The sequence below is a fragment of the Anopheles moucheti genome, chromosome 2, assembly GCF_943734755.1.
Source record: "Anopheles moucheti chromosome 2, idAnoMoucSN_F20_07, whole genome shotgun sequence".
NCBI lineage: Eukaryota > Metazoa > Arthropoda > Insecta > Diptera > Culicidae > Anopheles > Anopheles moucheti.
Genome location: NC_069140.1, coordinates 24,033,056 through 24,055,496, shown reverse-complemented (window position 1 = coordinate 24,055,496; position 22,441 = coordinate 24,033,056). Strand labels below are relative to the sequence as shown.

Sequence of the window (22,441 nt, the reverse complement as noted above, 5' to 3'; positions counted from 1 at the left end):
GCTTAGCTACGCAAAACCCATAACGCAGCGATCATGCGATCCGATGCGATGCGCAAGCAACCGATCACTCGAACTCCTCCACCAGAAGTGCGTGCATGTCGTTCGCTAGACAAAAGAATAAATAAATAAAAAATAAATGTGTTATGTTCTTGCACATTTTATTGAAAATAAAGCCCACTTTCATTGCGGCGTTGTCGTTCGGTTGCGGGCAAACAACATGCACACGACATAAAACATGATGCATGGTGCATGGTGTGAACACCGAAGGGCTTTCTATTTTAATGCACACCTCAAAATAATCGTTGCCCGTAATTGTTTATTGCGCACACACATCGAACCCATCAAACGCGCTTAGACCGCGGAGCGGGTCATGGTTCGGTTGAGTTTAACATGACCCTTGGTGGTGGATTGCGAAGCGCCACGAAGCGGTGCGTGGTTGCGTGATCAACGTCGATCAAAGGCCGCCACGCTGCCCTAGCATCTTCGGTGCACTTGTGCACAGTGGTGTATCCGCTGATTTGCCGTGCACACATTGGTGTGCTTGAACTGTTTATCTTGTGCCGTGTCTCCGAAAGCAGATAGCACAGATGGGAATCGAGGGTGACTCTCTCCTCTCCTTCCCGGGGGTTGTTGGGCTCGAGGGTGGCAAACTAAACAAAAGCGATCCAGTGTTTGCTGGGCGTGCATTATGGTCGTTTTAGCAAAACGATGCAACGGCCGCATGGCAAGGCCATCCAAGATGGGGTTGCGTCGGGACAAAGTTCGCACAACAAAACTGCCACATCCACGCGGTGCTCCCGTGTGCGATATCAATCTGTCTTTGACCTTACGATCTCTCTTCGGCATCTTGGGTGGGATTGTTGTGCATCTATTATCTATTTGTTTTCACCTCATTACGTTGCCGGTGGGGTGTGACTTACGCATTGACGAGATGCTGGCGACGCGCGAGCTAAAGTGAGAAGAGTTCGCGAGAGATACAGCCGCACAATTAGCGTGCCTTTTGCATAGCAAAACTATTCCATCATTTGTTCGAACTTTCTTGAAACCCGAACGGGTGAATGTTAGAAAATACAACACACCATACAATCACCTCGGAACGGTCGTTAATGATGAAGTTAAACACTCTGCCGATCATTAGTGTGATTGATTTAGGTTTAAATTAAGTACTCGACCGTCCTCCTTCTGTGATGATGAAACTAGTTCGAGATGCAATTGCCACAAAGCCCAACAGCTTCGTCCGGCCTTTCGTGCATGGGGAGCCGGTTTTGATTATCTCGGCATTTCGGGAGACGATTAACGTTGTACTTGGTATTGGACGTATTTGGGGCTCGGGCACGACCCCACGCTCACAGCTTCACCTGATTTTCGTGCTTTAGATCAGCGCAGTTGAAAGTGAAGCATACGGTCGGTGGCGGCATGGGCCGTATGACCGTGTAAGTGATTTCTCTTCCGTTCCCAAATGCCACCGCCGACGGGAGGGTGATCATTTATGCTACCACGCGGGTGGTAGGCAAAAGGCATGCTGTGGTAACTAATGGAGCCTGAAGAAAAGCGCTCATCGTACTGAGCGTCTTCATCGTGAATCGAATACTTTATTGCTCGAAAGTAAACTTGTTGGCCTGAGCGCATAAACTTCTAAGTATTCTTGAAGTTGTCGGAAGAGATATTGTTGGCCTGAGCGCATAAAGTTGGTTAATATTCTTGAAGTTGTTCAACCATCCACACCACCACTCAACAACAAGATCGATAGTCCTGTCTACATCACTACCCGCCAATGCAATCCATAGATATACGTTAGTTTATAAAACAACTGAGCAATCCCGGGATAAGGCTCATTACTGGGAGGAAATGCCCATAGACATTCAATTTCGGTAAATTATGTCGACCATACGACCTTTAGCCGTTATAATGGAAACAAATTAAAAACAATGCTTGAAGTTTTTCGCGTCGGAACGTAAAGTTGGTTAGTATTCTTGAAGTTATCCGCAAAGATATCGTTGACTTGAGCGAATAAATTTCTTAGTATTCTTGAAGTTGTCCGCAGAGACATCGTTGGTCTGAGCGTAAAGTTGGTTAGCATTCTTGAAGTTGTCCGCAGAGGTATCGTTGCCCTTAACGTATAAAGTAGGTTAGTATTTTTGAAGTAAGTTAGTATTCTTGAGGTGGTCCACAGAGATAAATCAAACATGGGGATAATTTACTGCATGAGTTCATTATGTACAGAGTACAACCTATCCTACGAACGCCCATGGTTGGTGATAAATGTTTTTGAGCTTCACCTTATGTTGTCACTGATGCGATAATGACATCATGGGTGAGGCTGTGCAATCCAACAGACTCCTTCCAGCGACTGTCCTCAATTTGTTGAACCATTAAACGGCTAGCAGGTGCGATTCCACAGCACTGTGCTGATGGCTGCCGTACATTGCGCCAGAAGAACTAGAATGGAAAGAATTGAATTACTGAGACGCCCTCCGGGGAGGGGACGGTGTTCTGTGAGCCCGAATGTGAAGATGCGTGCAAAGATGATTATGATGAGCCCACCCATAACTGCGCCAATAAATGAAGTTGGCGGCTCCGACGAGTGTATGTCATTTGCCAAAGCTCACTGCACACACCACACACGTGAAGGTGATCATGTTGTTTTGCGAGCGCGTCTAATAACACTTACTGTTAATGCAATTAGTTTCAGCACTTGTGGTATGTTTTTTTTGTTTCTGTTTTGCCTTCTGCCCATACACAAACTAGTGGTTCGATGGCTGGGTACTGTTTGCCGAACTGTGCCATTCAAGAATAGGTAGGTTTCGGTGCGCCAGAACTATTCTCTCACGTCATCAACTCGGGTAACTGTGCGACAGATCGAGATAATGTCGGTACGATCGTTTCGAAACTGGTGTTACTGTGTGTATGTCGGGAAGCTTTCGCATCGATCGCAGCGCACCGATGTGTGGACGTTCCGGCAAGCGGAACATAACCATTCGGTATGGTTAACTGTTAAAATCGGTCGGTGCTTAACACTTGCGCATACCCGCCCTGTGCAGAAGATGATGATGCGCTGTGTGAACAGCCATTCTGGGCATGGGTTTGCGGAATTCTAATCACCTCGCTGCGCTCAGAATTAGAGCAAAAGAGTTTACGCTTCATGCTCGCGCGGCACCCTGTGCACCGATAACGGACACTTCGAATGCGGTTTTTGACAGCTGACATATATACAGAGAGAGTGAGAGAAAACAGCACGTGCAGCAATCACGACAATTGCGCAATTCGAAACGTCATTAAACGTCATTAGAAAGGAAACGGTGGATGACAAGTTGACAGTTATGGGGTATGGTAGTTAAGTAGTATCGGTACTACTAAAACATTTCCTTTTGCATAATTTTCATCCGGAGGTGGTTTTTTGATGACTTCTTTTTTTGCGATTTCCAGTTTTTGCAATCGTACTTCCGGGTGTAAAGAATCGTTGTTTACTCACTTACCGGCTCGAGAGATGATCCGGTCGAGCGTCTTATTGCTTTTTGCTAGTTGATCGCTTCGAGGTTGATCGCTCATTTTTGCATAGTCCATTTCGTTACTGAGTACCACTTTTTTGCGCTATACTAAACGCGCACCTAATGTACACTAAACGCCTGGAAACCTGTTTTGCTTAATCGATCGGTTATTTAATACGGCACACTCACACCACACAACAAAACACATTATCCAGCGCGATTGATTCGCGGTGGAAGGGATGGTGGTTTTCCGTATGCTTTGGCCACAACTAGGCGATTGCCCAGTCATCCGAGCTGCGACTGCCGACCGCTTCATACTCGATGAAGTTTTGCGATATGAAAATGCACTCGAATCCTTTCGGCCATTGCAGCAGAAAAGAATCACGAAACGAGACCGTATAGTGCCGTGCCGGCGCCATATTATGCCATAGATCGTGGTGTAATGCCGGAGTTTAGCGAATGGTCAAGGCGTTCACCATGCAACCTGTACGACGGGAGGGGCGCCTGCAGGGCTGAAGAGTGTCTTTCACCCGGCACGCATCGGTTGCACATTGTTCGGCATGGTGCCCATTCACGAAAGGTACCGGTGAGTTGGGCATTCTAGAGCAGCCCGCCTGTAACCCGGTTGCACACCGGTGCTAGTTTCGTGAAAGTGCAAGTAAGGGAGCTTTTTTTTTTAAGTAGAATGCTTCGCCGAAGCTATCGAGCGAGTAGTTGCACCCGTTGAATGGCAGGCGGTGGTGATCGCCATCATCAGCAGTAGGTCGGTTGATAACGATCGCGTGGTCGTCCGTGAGGCAATGCTGTTTCCAAATGGCACGCTGTTCAATTGTTAATAATTATGCTGCGAATTAAAACTAGATTTTATTTCCACACGGACGCTTATGACACTTTGGTGGAATGTTCGATGGCCGAGAACTTGTTATGAAAGAAAACTACGATTGTACAGAGCAGCAGAAGGTAGTAGATGTAAAGATATCTTTCTAATCCACCTCTTTTTATTACAGAGACACAGCTCATTTCCTGCCATGTATCTCATACTCGTCCAATTAGCTGCTGTCACGTGTGCTGTTTTGAATGTTTAAAATCCGGGTCCAAATCTACCCCCGGCCATCTCTCCATGCCCAGAAGCAGATATTTGCATGCTTTCTTCAATAAAAATCTCTCGCCTGAAGTTCCCTTTCCTAGGGGGTCCCAAGCAAAATCCCACTCTAACCAGCAAGCCATAGCAATACCGAAAACCGGTGTTAGATCATAGCAAAGGGGTAAGCTTACACCGATAGTGCCCTCCCTTTTTCGTGGCACTCGGGGATCTCGCTGCACTGTGAACGCTATGCAGGGGAATTGCAATTGCACCTCGGCACGAACCCACACTACCCACGTCCAAGACCTCTGGACACGCACCGGTCGCCAATGCTAGTTACCGAGTGGTAGAAGTCTAAGTATCCAAGTAAGCTGCAGTCAAAATCGTAAAGTCACTGACTCAAAAAAAAAAAGAGCAAAACACACAATCCACAAGACGTAAGCCATCGAAGCGGCTGGTAAACAAGCTGCCGTGCATATGCCCGAACGCGGTTGCAGCATTAGACGATCACCACCACCACCACCATCGTCGAGTAATATCGAGTGCTAAGCTTTGATCCCGGTCATCAGCTGCGGGTTGCAGTTGGTGCATGCAGTCTTGGAATCACTTTCACTCGAACAGGACATCAGACGGACGGCAGTAGTTTTACCGGCCAGATGGTGATCGACGGTGCCGTGTATCGATTTGTGGCAGTGCGCAAACTAATGGGAGCTTTGTTCGTTGCTTCCCAGCCAGTGTGTGGTGTTATTGCTGGATAAGTAGCGTGGCCGTAGAGTGGGTCGAGAAGAGTCTCGTGAAGAAGGTAGCTTTTGTTGGGAAGGAAAGGATCTTCCGACGCTCCAGAATATTGCATCCAAGTGAGCATATGGTTTTGTTGCACCTAGTTTCGGTCAGTGCTAATTTCGCGAATCAACAACAGTGAATGGAACCATTCTCGGTGCTGTGCCGTTCTGAAACACGTGTGGTTGTGGATATCGTACCCTGCAACTCCAACTCCCGTGCTGTGCAATGGTGACCGTTTCAATCCGGATCGTTCGGTTACGTGAACGTCGTATCTCGGTGCTGGTGAGTTTGTTGCTGTTGGTGCAGTGGCTGCAGCTGGCACATTGCACCCAGGAGCGTACGATCGAGGAACGGTCGACGCCATTTCCGGGCACGGGCGGTAGGCAAACTTACGCAACGTATAACACGCAATTGCCTCCCTCGGTACGAGATTTCAGTGCAGCAGATCATAATGTTGCATCTCGCCACATTGCGAACGGTAACGAGCGTGTAAATCGGCGGGAATCGATTGCCACCACAGTCGATCGGTTGGATCCGTCCCAGGCCGACCTGGTGCTGCCAAACTACGAAACGTCCTCCGTGCGTGCCGGGGGCTTACCGCCAGTGTACAAGTACACCGACAATGTGTTCCGAGTGCCGAAACGGAAGGCGAAAACATCATCGCACCCGGAAACGGGTACGCTGCCGAGAAAGTCACACACGAACCGGTCGCTGGGAACCGGTCGGACGGTGATGCACCAGGGCGACGATGCGGCGTGGTCATCCTCCACGGCATCGGTGGCGTATGCGCCCGGTAATGCGGCGGCCCTGGTCGAACACCGTGCCGAACTGGGACTGACCGAGGAAACCCTATTCCAGCTGTTCACCAGCCTCTTCGATCACGGTAACTGGAATATCCTCGAGCTGAAGGGCCGTGTTGGTGAGCAGTGTGCGGCCCATATTGGACTGTACCTGCGCGATCTGCGCCGACAGCGTGGCTGGGCGTTGAAGGGTAAGTACAGGCGAGGAGCGTGCTGTTTATTATGTAATCGGGCTTTCCCAGCCCCATCGGTGAAGGTTGCAACGTTTGCCAATAGAAAGTCACTCCAGGAAAGTTTGATCCCGCCGGAGAGCCGAAAGAGGTTGAGGAGATCCAGAGGATCTCCTGAGGAATAAATTGTTATCCCACAATGACCCCGCAGTGCGCAATGCATCCGGCGCATCAAAAACAGTTGAATAGCGCTAAAACTGTCTAGCGGTTGAGTTGAACACATTTTTGTTGCTGCTGATGCCATTCAGTTTCGCACATTTCATAACCTTTCCTCGAGCGTGTTTGAAGGGCCGTCATACCAGCCGTACCGGGGTGGCTCCAATGGTGCACATATTATGCGGTCAATTTATTATGTTTAGCCACCGAATGGATGCCAGCGCGAGGCAATAGGGCAATGATTGATAGAAGCAGCCGGCAAAGACTCGATGTCTGGGCGAGTGTCTTCGTCGATTGAAATTCCTTTCGAGCCCCGTGGTTCACCGTCGGGCTGTCGTTATTTATCAACGTGTCGTATGTGCTGTCATTGGTGTGAGCGATCTATTGCAAAATGTATTATTTTGAGCCACACAAAATGGGACTCGATCAGTCAAATGGGATGCCGGTGGATGCTTACGAGGGCAGCGGTGTTTGAAGGAGCCCCACACCATATGTCAGTTAGGCAGAAGAATGAAGCAAAACGGGCTAATTATGGTATGAGTAATTATGGTTTTACCGCTCTTCTTTCTTCGTTCAGTTAGGGTGGGTGCCTTTTTTGGGGTGGGTTACTTTGAATGGGTGTGAGATTGTTGGCAGCAACGGGAAACTAAATGAGAAATGATCGATGATGCATTAACAATAAGGAGGCGGAAGGTTTGTTCTAATTAATGAATCTGGATGGGGCACCGGATTGGAAATAGGAGTTTTTCGGGTGAATTTTCTGTACTGGGGGGCCATCCCTGTACGCTCGATTGTCTTGGTTACCTTAAAACCCATTTTGCTTGAATGAAGTTTGAATCCTCTTTTTCATGTAATCTAATTAATGTAGTCATCTTTTGTTTTGTACATCACATTACAAGGAAGTGCAGATGTTTATTTGAGATATTCTGGATTTGACAGCGTTTTTGAGTTAAAGTGGTAAAGCTTGGTCTATTATTGGAAGGTTTTCAAGTTGAACTGGAACATCGAGAGGGAGTCATGGCATTACTCCTCCTTTCTCGAGCTTTTGTGAGGTAAAATACGATTCTATGTAAAGCTTTATTTCCACGTATATTTGAATTCTATGAAGCACTTTATGTTATTGGAGTATATCCGGTACCTCGGATCACAATATTATCACAACGTTGTGTGATGCTCTTACTTCGAGAGAGATAAATATATCCTAATATTGTCATAAGCTTCTTCTGCTGCTTTGAGACTAAAGATATTGGAAAGTTTAACTTTTATCTTCTCTGTACCTAGATAATCTGTACTGCGTGTGGAGGCCGCCATCAGCACAACACCTAGTCTGCTCATTTCTCAAGGGATGCAGTCTAGTAAAGCTCCCCGAGATAGCAGTGAAGATTTATTGGCGGAATTTACATCTTCAGGAGGTACCTTTATGGATATCTCTGATAGTACTCATATAGGATACAGATAGGCTAGGACCGATTCCGAATCTCATCTGGATCCTTCTTCTGTAACCTGGTTTCGACAGCCTAGCTTCTCGATATAAGTTAATGATAGCTAGAATTGGCAGAAGCTAGCCTTCCTGAGATGCCAAAAAAAAGGAAGATATGGAGTAAATTCGCAGTGGGCGAGTGGTGTGAATGGTTTTTATTAATCAAGAAGGTGCTTTTTTCTTTGCAAATCTTATTAAACACCATGATTGTACACTTTTAGTAGACTATCGGCGCTATGTGATGGTCCCGTCTTGCGATCATAACTTCGGGGTTCGAAAAAAAAGATCAATTACTTAACATGTAGGTCATCGGGTTCTATTTTTTCCCCACCCAAGTTAATAATCCAAACGTATACAAGGCGTAACAATAAGAAAAAAAGAGGGGAAGAAAAACAGGGCTTGTCTTATGGTTGGGGGTTCGGAGACAGTAAAGTTCAATAATTTTCCCTAATTGAAACCGATGGCGTTCAAGTGTATCGTTAAGTTGTATTGTGTTTATCTTTTTTCTGTTTTATAAATTAAATCAAAAGACTCACGGACACACACAGGGGAAAGAAAATTCTTCCTTTTATTCGTTCGATTGTTCTCATTTTTTGTTTAAATTCGACCAACTTCGACATGGAGATTAGTAGTAACGGTTTCGTCTATGCACCGAGACGCGGCCGAGTATGAAAGAACTCAACCAAAAAAAAAAAAAAACGAAGCGCCGAGCGCTTAGCGGTAACAGCACCGCATACCGGCAGTCTAATGAGAAAGCACCGATTTTGTCTTGTCCAGACCGGACCAAACCCATAAGTGCCGGTTCGTAGTGCCCCGGGTTGGGTTGGTTGGGTGCCTGTCCAATTAGGGTTGCGATTGATCGGGATGTAAAATTGGTTGGTTGTTTGAGGGACGGGAGAGGCTTGGGGGAATGCGCCTTTTTTTTTTGTTGTTCTGTGGCGCGAAAAATTCTGAACATTCTGAGCCCCTGCATGCTCGCAAGGGGGTATGATTTTTCACAGTTTCCACGTTTTTTTTTATAGCCCTCGCATTCGGTAACTGTCTCTCGTTCACTGTACTATTCTGTAGGCCCCGGGTTGGCCTGTATAAAGTCGCATGATGAGGTAATGCACACCTTTCAGCACCTCGTATGCATTGCTTTTCTTCTTGTCTGTCGGATGGGTTTTCTTTTTTGTAATGCCTTTCTTTTTCGCGCCTCAAAGCGGTAATAATTGGTACACAGTTACGCACCGGTGGCTTCATTTGTACGCACTTTGTTTTTTTTTTTTGTGTATGTTACCACTTTTTGTATTGCCTTTCCGATCGTTCCATCGAGCTTTAGGGGGTGTTGATTTTTGCACCCATGGTTCTAAGACTGAACAGTGGTGCGCTATTCATTCGAGACATCTGCTGTTGAGGAGGGCTCCGATGGGAGGGTGGCGCATCCCTTTATTTTTTGTCTGTGACAAGCGTTATGCGATGCGAGTACGGTTATGCGTGTCGCGATCCAACATGATGCCCTTTCAACACCGACAGCACACTCACAACGTGGTGTACGGGCTTGTGCAATTATCTGCCACCGAGCCCAACCCTTCCACAATGGACAATGTGGCCAATGTGGAGGGATGGTCCGGTGCACGGTAACAGCAACAACAACAAAATCGGTAATAATAAATGCAGCAACACTTAGAACGGTACCGCGCGTGAGCGAAATTGGTCGAACATCAATTAGCAGAAACGGTTGTTTTAACGCTTCGGGTGCGCGCGAGCGTGTGGCGGGTGCTTGATGCGTTACCCGATATTTGTTTATTCATAAACAACATGATAACTAATGATAATGTGATGGTTGCGATAGGTGTTAATTCGCTAAACAATAATTTGTTTCCACAACAGTGCAATGAGGTGCAAAATTTAATTACTTACAACCGCGGGTCGCTGGTGCAGGCTCATTCCGCTGGTTTCTCGAACCCGTTCCGAGGTTATTTGTGCACAATCTGTGTGTATCATAGACGCGTGTCAGCCTATTGGACACGTTCATTAAACTGCTTTTCTGGTGAGCTGTATACAATTTAGTTGTGAAATGGTGGTTTTTGTACTCCGGTACGGTTTTATCAGGGGGAATTAATTTGATTTAGAGGCAAACGATATTTAATGAAGTTGTTAATTAGTTTCTGATGTAATGTAAATAGGCGATTGGTTACTTCTTTTATTAACGACCTGCTAGGCAGGTAAATAAAGGCCTTTTTTTAATTTATGTCCATCCCAGCTCAGAACTGATTCACCCTACAACCTTCGGCATAGTTGAGCGAACATCGACGAAGCAACACCTTTACCTCCAATTGATATACTTGAGGATGATTTGGTATCATCGTTAGCGTTCTATAATAATTTATCGACATATTTTAGTATTGTTGGATTCTCTAAAGGTTTTGGTAATGTGTCTTTTTTTTTTGTAAGCAACACATATTTATGACAGTCTTATATATTTTATTGTAATAAATATTCACATTAACATGAGCCTGTTGAGAAATATTTTTATAATTATTACAAGAGTTTCTAGTTCATATTAGAAAATTTCGGAAATTTCTTAACTTTCTTTAAGTTAAAGTGTGGAATACATTTGAACCGAAGGAGTAATCTGTCCTACGTTCTCGAACTGAACTTAATACTGTAAAATGTTCAGCTTTCATGTTAGAAAGCTTTTCAGCTGTCTAAATCGAAAAAAAAAACAACTTTTTATGCAATCTTCTTTATCGTGCAAAAGCTCAGGCCTTTAAACGTTTCACTTCAACTTCAAAATCAACAAGAATTGATTATTTCTGCTTTATTTGTACTCAGAATCCCGCCAACTCAAGGGTAAACCCCAAAATTGAATGCATTATTAATACTCCAATCTTGTTTCTTCCCGCTACGACGCAGCAAGCGATTCGAGTGGCCGATACGGTGGACAGTACTTCTTCGGCAACGAGTTCTGGATGGGTTCGCTGACGTTCTGTGACGAAGTGAACCGCGTGCTCCGGCTCACTCCGATGCCACCCGGTGCACGGCATCTCGAGATGCGGTTTTTTGTCGCCAAAATATCCGTCCAACTCGAACGATTGCTGTCGACGCAGGTAAACCATGTGGACTTAACGTGTCATATATAGCGCCTGTTTAAAATGTTATTGCACAATTATTTACCTTCCGTTTCAGTCCAGCTCGATCCTGCTGGGACAATGTTTACCCAAGACCTGCACGACCGAGGACATCACCGAGCTGCTGCGTAGTGATCCAATGCTAAATCTGCTAAACAATAGCACGTCGAATGTGGTGGTGGCGTCTACACCGTTGCCGAACGGCAGTCCGGCGAACGCTGCCTTAACCATCCTGCACGTACGGCCCGTCCCTGGCAGCTACAATCTGTGGAGCGATCCGAAAGTGTTTGCACTGTTGTACGTTGCTATATTGTTGCTTTCAATGTCTATTAATATCCCACCGGGTGTCCTGCAGGAGATGTGCCACAGCGAACAGCGCGTCGGGGGCAACCGGTTGGTTCCTGCGTGTCCATGAAACGGGACGTAGACCACTGTCCCCGGAAGCGTTGGCGAAGCGGTGCTAAAAGAGTAATAAATTTCATTAATAATTAAGTTGCCTATTTTCAGCACGGTCCTGGCGGTGCTGTGCGCGGTCATAGCGTACGCGTCCTGCGGCACCGGCACGGAGGGCAAACCGAAGGCTAGCGGATGGCCGAAGAAGGTGCTCGACTCGTCCGTGGCGGGTGGTGATGGGCATCATATCAAGCGCGAGCGTGGTGTTGCAGACGGCGGTCGGATGGGCGATGCGCTCGAGATGCACAAAATCAACGTGGAAAGTAATAACAATGAGTCGGGCGGTAATGGGCAGCAGCCACCGGCAACGGACGGGATGTACAAGGACCGCAAGGGAACACGCTGTAAGTGCTGATACTACTACTGTTACATGGATCGATCGATCGGGATTGTGCGTAAAGGTGCGAGGGAAGTATACAGTGATGATCAATGTTGTTGGTATTGAGTTATACAAAATTTATTGCCTGTCGGGATACATTTCTTTCCTTAGATGTAGTTTTCAGTATTTGTACTTCGACAATGTAATAAATTCATTAATTTCATTTTAGGGTAACTCGCAATTTTAACCTTTTTCCTATAGGTTCAAGATGAAGTGGATTTAGAGAAGTTGATGTGATGATGTCGTTTTCACCATTCATTAGCTTTCTACAACAAAATCCTGGCAAAGTTCATTAAACTCACAAATTTGCAAAGCTTTCAGACGCGATGGATTCATCAGTTAGTAGTATAAAGCCCGTATCAGCTTGAACAGGAAAGAGAAAGAAGGAAAGATATTTATCAAAATTATTCCATTTCAACTTGAAAAGAATCCAAAAAGGGGTATTAACGTGTGAAAACCCCCTACAAAGCTGCTTTTGGTGAAGTTTTTGCATTCATAGTGATAAAGCTGGAAACTATTTAATTATTCTTTTGAAGGTAAAATGTGGAACATGTAGAACTAGCTGTGAGTTAAAAATGTTTGTCAAACTGTCAGATGAGTGAGTAGAAAAGTTGAGTTGCATTCAGTTGAATGCACAAGAATGGTGGAATGATTGTTCATCTAACTCTACAAATTCCAGTAAATAATTCAGAAAAGACTTCAAATTTAGCAATTGAATTCACAAACTCCCAATTGATGTAGCTGCGTTCAAGCGTATTGTTCTTTTCGAAGCTCTTACAATCTTTTCCCCCTTAATCATACAACCATCACTGTAATTGTCTCTGGGCTCACCTTTGCACTTCACGGCAAAAAGGTTACAATGAACTTACATGGCGTACCGTACCGCATCCGTTACTTACCGTTGCATATTTCATAGCTTCTTCGTTTTTCTTTGCTTTCCCAGTCACACTGCACGACATCCTGACCTGCTTCGATGTGGGACCGAATGCGGCCTCGATCCTGTCGGTGGAACGTGCCGGCGAGGTAAGACCGTTTTCTGTCATTCAAATGGGATAAAATGGGAGGAAAATTTTGCTACCAACAGTACCACCATCTGTAACACGGCACCAACATCCAGCAAAGATTGGTCTCCCATCGGCGCTAGGGAACCTCAGGGAATGAATTGATTGGAAAGCAGCAAGCAACTTGGACATGCGGATGCCAAACGAGTGGCTGTGATTCGGTGAATGCCAATTCCATTACGGGGCAGACAGTTAATGGAAAGAAGTGGCTGCGGAAGTGTTTGTGTGGTTCATAGTTCGATCCATGATGGATAGCTCGTACTCGAAGTGCTCGGAAGTAAATCTGATCACAATGCATTCTTATTGACCTAGCATTAGCAGGGACATCGAGCAGGAAAGACGGTTTGAGCATCGGGCAAGCCACTTCACCAGCCGTGGGCCGTTTGATGGAATCATTTTCACGGATTAGTATGATGTAAATTTTACATTCGTTCTCGGGTAAACATCGTATCGAATGTTTGATTTGCGTGATTGTGCCCACAACCAATGTAACCGTCGGTCATTAATTCTGACCCATTCTCGAGGAGACGAAAAGGGGAAAAAAAGGTTTATGTGGTCTCACTTTCCGCCCATTTGCATAGGGCTACGACCATGAAGCATCGCAGAGTGGTGACTGGGACCGTGATGAAGGGATTTCGGACGATGGTCTATTTCGATAAAACCCCATTTTGTTTCACCACGTAAAAAGCAATCAATCGAATGCATCACGAATGAATCGTTGCTTTGGAATATAAATGATTCCCTTGGGCGCTATCTGCTACTATCTGAAGAACATTTGGGGAACCCTCTCCATTCCGTAATCGATTGAAAAGCGGTCAACGTTCCACATTTCTGTCCCTTTTTGAAGTTAACCATTAAATTAAGTCTATCTGCTTCGTACGGTAGGATTCACTGACGTGTGTACATGGATTGCGGCTCTACTCCCTGCTCTGGACCGTGCTCGTGCATACGTATCTGCAGCTGTTTGCAGTTTCCGAAAATCGGGTAAGATTTATTCGTAAGAATCTAATAAATGCTTTCGTCTAACTTGCGCCTTCATTCCCTATTACCTTTTGCAGTTTGGACGTAAGATTGCGGAACGTTCGTTCCTGTATCAGCTCGTCGGCAACGCAACCTTCTCGGTCGATACGTTCTTTTTCATCAGCGGCCTATTGATCGTGTACCTATATTTAAAATCGGTGACCAAATCGGGCCAACCGGCCCCCAAAACAGTGCGCGCGGAGGAAACCAATGGTTCCGCTGCTGTCGGCAATCGGGACGGTCCGGCCAGCCGGGATACGACGCTCGGGGGAGCAACGCGCAAAGTTGGCCTTTCGATCTTATACCGTTACCTGCGGCTAACTCCTGTCTACTGGTTCACGATAGTGACGAACGAAATCATCCTAAAGTAGGTTTGGTCCCCATTTCTGTTCCGTGTGGTTCTCCGGCCGCTTTTCTCACAGTGCCTTTCTGTGCAGTTTGTTTGTCATGTTAATAACGATCCCGAGCACCGAAATGTCTTAATCCTCCCGGGATGCCCTGGATCAATATCTTGATCCTCCACGCTCCAGATAGTGTGCATGCACTCGCGAGAAAGCGCTGACCGGCCACCACGCGTCGCTTCGCCTTTCAACAGGCCCGGGGTGTGTATGTGACGTTGGCTGATGAATTCATTTCCCTTGTCCCTTCCGCACAGATGGACGTACGATCGATCCGTATTCACGCCGGGCATCATCGATCACATTACCTGCGATCGGTTCTGGTGGCGCAACATTTTCTACGTCAACAACTGGTTCCCGTTTACCGAGATGTGTATGATCTGGTCCTGGTACCTGGCGAACGATATGCAGTTCTACGTGATTGCGATCGTGCTGCTCATGATTTCCTCCAGGTAAGAAACCTCCCCTCATCCCCTTCTTCCCCCGAGACACCACCCCTTTTCTGGAATGTGGTCCCTCGGATGCTGTGTTTTGTGACTATTTTTGGAACAAGATGGACAGCTCCAAGCAGTCGCCCCACTTTTCAATCCAACCGGGTGCACTTGCCGCCCCGACTGAACCTATTTTTGTGTCTCCTTTTCCAAATGCCCGTGTGGCGATCGCTCCCGGTAGAAATTTCCGTCTCGCTGTGGGTCTGCTGTTTCTGTGCTTGGGCGGTTCGTGGTTGCTGTCGATCTATTTCTCGCTGCACTATCGCTACACGTACAAGGTGGCCGATCCGTTCGAATCGTTCGACATTCTCTACGACAAACCGTGGCAGCGCATCGGACCGTACATTGTCGGTGAGTTGGTTGGTTTCGCTGGTTGCGGATGACTACTGTTCGCCCAATGACTATTTTATGTGCTTCCTTTCTTCCCATTTCGCTGACAGGTATGATCACGGGGTACATTCTTCATCGCCGTCCGAATGCGCCAAGGATTGTACCACCGCTAAGGCTACTGCTGTGGACCATTTCAACGGGGATATTGATTGCGCTAATCTTTGGCGTTTGGAACGGTGAACTGAGCGTACACTGGACGGCTTGGTACGTCAGCGTAGGACATACGGGTAAGTCTACAACTCCATACTGTAGCTGCAGAGCTAGAATTGTTTGTAGAACATTGTACTTCTTGACATGAAATTGTATTCTATACAATAACCTATTAGAACTAGTAATTGAGTAATTGAAAAAATAGTTTAAATGATTGGTTCTTGTTGCAAGGAGCTCGTATGACACAACACTAGACTCCCTACTGCAGATTGCATCATTGCAGAGGCAGATATTTCCTTTTTTGGAAATAATGTTGGAGTGTCAGCTCTTACATTAATGGCTCATAACTCAACCGTTAAATACCTGCCGATTTGGTGTCCAGCTCGTCCAGTGTTTATCCGTCAAGTTTGCTGAGTATAAGCGTTTTCTGTATGGAAGACCAAGATATATGGTAGTGGCATAACGGAGAAGAAGAATTGACCCCTTAGTAATACTAGCTGATAGTCAACTTTACCTTAGCCTACCATACCTTTCAAGGGTAGAGTACGCCTAAAAATATGCAATACTATTTTTTAAAGGGAATATTTGAAAGGAAGTTATAGTACCCTAAAGGAGTTTGTAACATTTGTTACAATCATTTTGGGATTTTTAAGCTTGCATTTAACTTCACTATTCAATTAAATGAAAATTACCAGTTGGTTGGGTATATAATGTACCACAGCCCACAAATGAAGGTAGTCTATTGATATTGATAAATTGATTGATAAAAATTGATATTCATTGAATATCGAGAAACTTGTATGGCTTAAAATTCATTAAATCATAATTACTACCTCCCGTTACCGTAACATTTCCACATCATTAATAAGCAATAATCAATGGCCGATATTGCGGTGTTTTCGAACATTTATGTCCATGCACCCGGGATGTCCTGTCCATATGACAGATTTTTAATTTAAAACTGCATATGAAATGAGCAGATGTGATTGGAACTTTTGGTTGTGTCAGATTTTGTTTTTTCGTCTCCAGTACATCGTTATGAAAATGCAATCAGAATCGTGTAAGCCAGGTGCGGTCTCCCCATACCCATTATTGTTAATCGGATAAAGCAGTCAAGTCTGATGTTTGTTTGGTTCTTGCTGAATTCTACCCCCCAGTTGCGAATGCGAATGAATTAACAATGAGCTGTGAGTGAGCTTTTGCTCGGCATCCGCTGTCAGCTGGCAGGCTGCGATGATCATCAACGGCAAAAGTGGTGCCCCGTCGGTGTAGGGGGGATGGATTAATTTAACTCCCCTAGTTGTCACAATGTCACACAGTGTCAGGTGCAGTTTGTTAACATTGTACTTACGCGTCTCTCGTAAACATTGTTAATGAACGTTCGCAACGTTTGCTAACGTAATTAGCGGCAACAGCGAACTGCGCTGCAATTGTTTCCGGCAAACTTTCGTCGTACCGAGCGGTGTTATCCTTCGCTTCCTGTGTGTGTGAGTGTGACAGTAGTGTGTGAAATAGAACCGATCCGGTTGGCACGAGAGACCACCCAACCAAGAGCGAAAGGCGCACATTCCGAGCATCATCACTTCAGATGGATGTTCTAATGAAACTTTTCGACGTGGCTATTGAAATGCAAATGTTTCGGTGCGCCATGTTGTCCATGGCCCTAGCGAAAGGGGTTGTAGAGTTCGCTTATGGGATGCCCAAAATCATCGCCAACACTTTGCCACAGTAGAAGCTCATTATCCATCGCGGGGGGTTCATCGAAACAAGTCAAAAGCGTGAGCGCGCTACCCCCGGTTGGATTCGAGTGGCGATACAAATGATGATAATTTGCACTTCAAACGCAACCACTGCAGGAGGCAGGCGGGGCGGGTTAGGACGGCCGGAAGGCCCTCGGGAAGTGTGAAAAACGGGAAGGAGAAAATTTTCGGTACAGAAACTAGAAATTACTTTCGGGGCGCGTTGTATGCGCCCAGTTCCTTTCCTTTTCCATTCCGTTGTACGCTTCTCGTACAAGCCCCCTCCTTTGTATGGACGTGCGTCAACATTAGTGGACACCGAACGTGGAGAACTTGTTGACACTGATTTGTGCCAAAACGTGTAAGGGGGGAAAACATGGAATGTTCGAAATCGTGAACAAAAAACTTCAATTTCGAAGTGCATCCGGAGTAAGTGGACGTTTTTTTCTCTCTCTTCGTTCTCTCCTCTCGTCCCTCTCGTACCGCACCCACCGAAGGAGGCAATTTTTCAGGGTTTGATGGGTAAAATTTTCTACCTAAGTAATTTAAAGCTTTACTTCCTTTGCTCACCCTGCCATATCCACACGGGCAGCTTCCCCGCACAGTTCATTATTCCATGCAAAAAGGAAGTTTAGGGTGTTGCTTCCCATTCGGTACACTGGTGCGCTGCATTTCAATTTCGCTTTCCTCGTGGAAAATAACAACTGCAAAAAAAACACCTCCGAAAGAAGGGAAAAGCACCGAAAAAGCATTTGGCTGAGGGGTGCAAGGGAAAAAAAACCTGGCCAAAAGCCTGAGTAGGAACGACATTAGGAAAGTGACCGGAGCAGCTAATTGAAGTGCTGTTTCCAAATTGTACACCTTCGAATCCCTCATCGAATTAAGCCGCTGGATGCAGGCAATTGGAAGCGACGGTGGTAGAAAGATGACGGATAAGAGGGTGGGAATCATCTTTGGGCCGAAAGAAAGCCAAACCATTGGGAGCCAGCCGGTGGAAGAGAACCGGATTGGGCTTGGGGCGGAAAAAAGTGAATCTTCTTTTCCGTTTCCGATCGATTTGATTCGTCAAAATGTTGTCCACCGAAGACCGGAGCTTTTGTGAAGATTGATGTGCTACGGGGGACACTGTAGGGGCGTTAGCGAGGAAAGGTGTGGAAGGTACGCTAACGGTTTGAAGGGTTCGATGGAATCCGGGACTGATGACTTTCATTCTGGGCTGTTGGGAAATCGGGGAGGGAAAAATGGAGACATTAGGGGTGAGTGTCATTATTTGATAGTTCGGGTTATGGAGAGTTTCCATCATCCTAATGGTTTTGGATAGAAAGTTATTTCAGCTAGCCGTGTACCAGTGAGGCAAACATTTTAAGTGCAGCGATTGCGATGCTGTTCTATCGAATGGGAATAATCCAGGATACTAGAATATTTGAGTGCTAATTTAATGTAAATAATTCTACTTGTACTCGTACATTGTTAGATTCGAACAATCCATAACATTCGTTGGATCTCAATCTGTTCAGCCACATTCTTCACGGAACATGCCAAAAGCATCAAAGACAACGCTTCCCTTAGTCGAATGCGATACGGTTGCTTAGATTTCATCTGCTGATAGCTAAGCTTCCTTACACTCAATCACAGCAGTCCAGATGCTTTTCTGTTGAACATCGAAATAAGTTTCCCTTCGTGCCTTTCGAAACGAACTCACTTTCCGTGAAGTGACCCAGTGTTATCGGTTGGTGATGGGAACTTTATCAGGGGGTTTTTGGAAAGCTTTTCATTCTTTGGCTTTAGAAAATCTTCACTTTCTTATTGCTGGTGGAGGTATTTTTTTGTTGGCCTCCCGCCTGACCCCATTACTCGGCCTGCCGCTACTACCACATATAAATTTCCATTCCTTCCTCCCCCCCACCCCGCCGCTCCGGAATGCCGATGGCGTTTTTTCCCCAAAAACAAAAGCCACTCCGGCCACAATTGCTATTGACCCAATGCGAAAGAATTCAATTTGCTTCGACAAGCCCCCGACCGAAGCTCTCTCACCACAACATTTGACGGTTTATGCATGATTATTTTGTTTGAGAAAATAAGCGGGTGGGATGTGTGGGAGCGGTGGTAGTGAGGAGTAGGATGAAAAAAAAAGAAAACACAATTGGCCTTGCCACTTCTTGTCAAGTTTTTGGGAGAAACCAGCGACAAAACAATTATCGTCACAATTTCCTGGTCGCGCTGGTGACAGGGGTTGGATCCCGGGTTGCTTTCCAATGCGTTTCAATGACGCCGGAGTACCGTCAAGTGGCAACTAACACTCGGGATACCTGCGCTCCGGGTCGCGCACTTCAGCTCACCTCAGCGTTTTTGTTCGGTTTCGATAGCGTCTTAATTGAACGTGACCACGATGGCGTTGGCGGATAGTTTTGATGGAGTTTTTTGGTGTGTCGTTTCTCTTTTGCTTCTGCTTCATTTTGTTTTGCCGTATAACCTACTCGGTTAATTAAGCATCAACTACAGAGCTGTAGAATGCTGGACCCAAGGTCTGGTTTGAACGTTTGTTTTATGTAGCCCACCGTTGGCAGTGATCTCTTGTTGCCGAAGCGGAGCAGAAATTGTCAACGTAAGTATCTCAGCTTGTGCGGGGTTTTGTGGAAAAGTTTGGATTGATATTCACTGGGTCTGGGTGAGAAAACTCATCCCGCATTCGCTGTTTGTACGTCGGAGCACCGAACCATCTACTCTGCAGTGGATGGATGGAAAAATGTGTTGCGAAAGTTCAGTCCAGAGTTTCAGTATTTTCTTTTTTGTTTTGCAAAAGATTCCTGCTTAAAGTACGCGACTCCTTTTGGCCCACCGTCTTGCTGGCCAGCAACCGAAACTTCCGACGATCGATATTTTACTCTCCCCGGAAATGGAATCACATTAATTTAAACTGCGCTCGAATTATTCATGTGTAACATCTGCAGTAATCAAGTAATCGGTTGAGGTGATGGTGGTACGTTCGTACCACTGTTTGTTGCCGGTTGCGATAGCAACGAGCTTGCGAAAGCGTGCCGTAAACTTTACGTGGACCACCGCACCAACGCAATAAGGGAAGAGTAGTATTAGCGGCGGTGGTAGTGAAAGTAGTAGTGGTTGTAGTACACGCATTTAAAGTTATTTATTTTGCGGACGGCGAAAAATCAATAATCGAATCCTTAGCCCGAGTACTCTGGCGCATTTGCTTCCCAAAACCGTAACACACAGTCACACACAGTCACACAGCCACACATCGAAGCATAAATCGATTGTTGACCATCATCTTTCTCTGTCTTTTTCCTTCCCTCTGGGGGATTCACTTGGGAAATCTTCTACCCTACCCACAATAGCCTGGGGGTTGGCATTGATGTGGATAACGCTGTCCTGCTGCTGGGGCTACTCGAACTTTGTCAACGGGCTGCTCTCTTATCGGGGTTTCTTCCCCCTCAGTCGGCTCGCCTACTGCACCTACCTGATTCATCCGGTCGTCATGATGGCCACCTCGTTCCAGCTCGAAGCACCGATGCACCTGCAGCACGTCATCATCGTAAGTACCTCGTGTTTGTTCCCCTCAAAACCCAAATTTTCTTCACCCAAGTGAGTGTGGGTGTGTGTGCATGGGATACAATTTTCCGGTCCGTCCGAAAATTGATTGCTTTTCAATTCCATTGTTTCGTGGTTGCTGTCTCCCACTCTCTTCTCTTTCTCTCTCTCTCTCTCTCATTCCCTCACCACTTGACCGCTCGTCCACCTCGGAATGTCATCATGATCTTCTAATAATCATTATCTCTTTCTCCCTACCTGCCTCCCTGGATGTGGTTCAACGTTTTATCTTGGGCAGATCACGGCCTTCTTCGGTAATGCGGTCATCTCGTTCCTGATCGCGTTCGGAATGTCACTAATGTTCGAAGCGCCAGTCATTAAGCTGTTGAAGCTGTTCTTCCAGAAAGCGTAGGGAAATAGTCTGCTCAGCAAAAAATAACAACAGCAAAAAAAAAAAAACAAAACAAAAAACAAAAACACGTACAAAATCCAACTCACGCAGCACATGGCTCAAGGAGCGGTCGAGCGCGTGTCCATTCGAACAGTCCGGCGACCCCTATTCCGGGCAACACAGTTTTCACGGTCATCACGGAGCTGCCGAGACACAGAAGCGTGTGCGGCAAACCACACGGTTCGGGGTGGGGTGGGAGGCAAATAAAATCCAATCGAATAGAGAAAGTGAGTGACAGACGGAGCAACCGACCCGGTGGGTGGTTGGCACATCAAGCGGGCTGGAAAAATCGCGCTATCGACCCTGAGAGGAAACACTTCAGCGGCATGTGATCGGCATTTCAAGCTTCCCATCATCACCATCATCGTCATCGGCCACCGCAACACTATTCCGCATGTTTGAGTGTGCTTTACGAGGCGCGTGTCAAAGACTGATCAGGAAAATTTGTGTTTTTTTCTTTCTTTCATTCGTATTCATTGTTTTCCCAACTCTCCCTTTCCCGGCCTGTGGTAACACCTCCTCCCCAACACCCATTCTGTCTCGTGAATATGAGGCAGGGTACGCTCGTTTTGGTTGCCGTCTTTAATTTTTTGCTGTTTATTTACCGGCACGTTATCTGTTTCCATTTTCTGGCCCAACTTTTAATCGTATCAATTCATACTTTTGCTCACAACCATAATGATGATAGACGTAAACAAAACCAAGACGAACAAAACTCTTCCCCAACATCTAGACTGGCACCAGGAGGAGAGCGTGACGGAAAAGTGCGTGTAAATGTGATGGTTTCGATGGAAATTGTTCGCAAAACAGGGTTGGGCAAAACGTAGAGTAAAGCCTTGTTAAAAGTGGATGTAAAATGTATGTACACCTTTGTAAATGAGGTCCTGTTCTTTTGTGTTTTGTTTTGCTTTTGCTACGGTAAAGCCCATGTCACGCGTTTGGTGCAACAATTACCAACATTTTACGACATAAGGTTAGAATGTTTCAATGGATAGCGTGTAAGCTTGTTATAAGTTGTAGATACACATTAACAAACAACAATAAATGATCTTTAACATAGCTTTACTGCTGTTTTATAAATTGCATACATTCGAGCAACGATACATATTTTAGCCAAATAGTATCATTTCGTCGTTGAAGTTTATTATTTAAACTGTTGTTAAAAAACTGTTTCGAGTTATTACGGAATTGACTTTTGAACAGAAGACTTAAGAGGACTGCTTTGATTT

The 22,441-nt window shown here is 45.8% G+C and overlaps 1 protein-coding gene across 1 annotated transcript; it reads left to right on the top strand.

Moving 5' to 3' along the window:
• The first annotated feature begins 5,547 nt into the window (after positions 1-5,547).
• Positions 5,548-22,210, top strand: LOC128306642 (O-acyltransferase like protein). The gene is made up of 12 exons (XM_053044215.1): positions 5,548-6,346; positions 10,920-11,113; positions 11,193-11,431; positions 11,642-11,931; positions 12,910-12,989; positions 13,913-14,011; positions 14,086-14,414; positions 14,703-14,897; positions 15,118-15,287; positions 15,377-15,553; positions 20,569-20,765; positions 21,060-22,210. Exons 1-12 carry the CDS (start codon positions 5,581-5,583, stop codon positions 21,171-21,173), a joined length of 2,850 nt encoding a protein of 949 aa, XP_052900175.1. The 5' UTR covers positions 5,548-5,580; the 3' UTR covers positions 21,174-22,210.
• Positions 22,211-22,441: the final 231 nt, after the last annotated feature.

Coding starts and splice junctions, on each gene's coding strand:
- LOC128306642 (XM_053044215.1), top strand. CDS start 5,581: ATGGTGACCGTTTCAATCCGGATCGTTCGGTTACGTGAACGTCGTATC. Junction 6,347..10,919: donor GCGTGGCTGGGCGTTGAAGG/GTAAGTACAGGC, acceptor GCTACGACGCAG/CAAGCGATTCGAGTGGCCGA. Junction 11,932..12,909: donor GGACCGCAAGGGAACACGCT/GTAAGTGCTGAT, acceptor TTGCTTTCCCAG/TCACACTGCACGACATCCTG.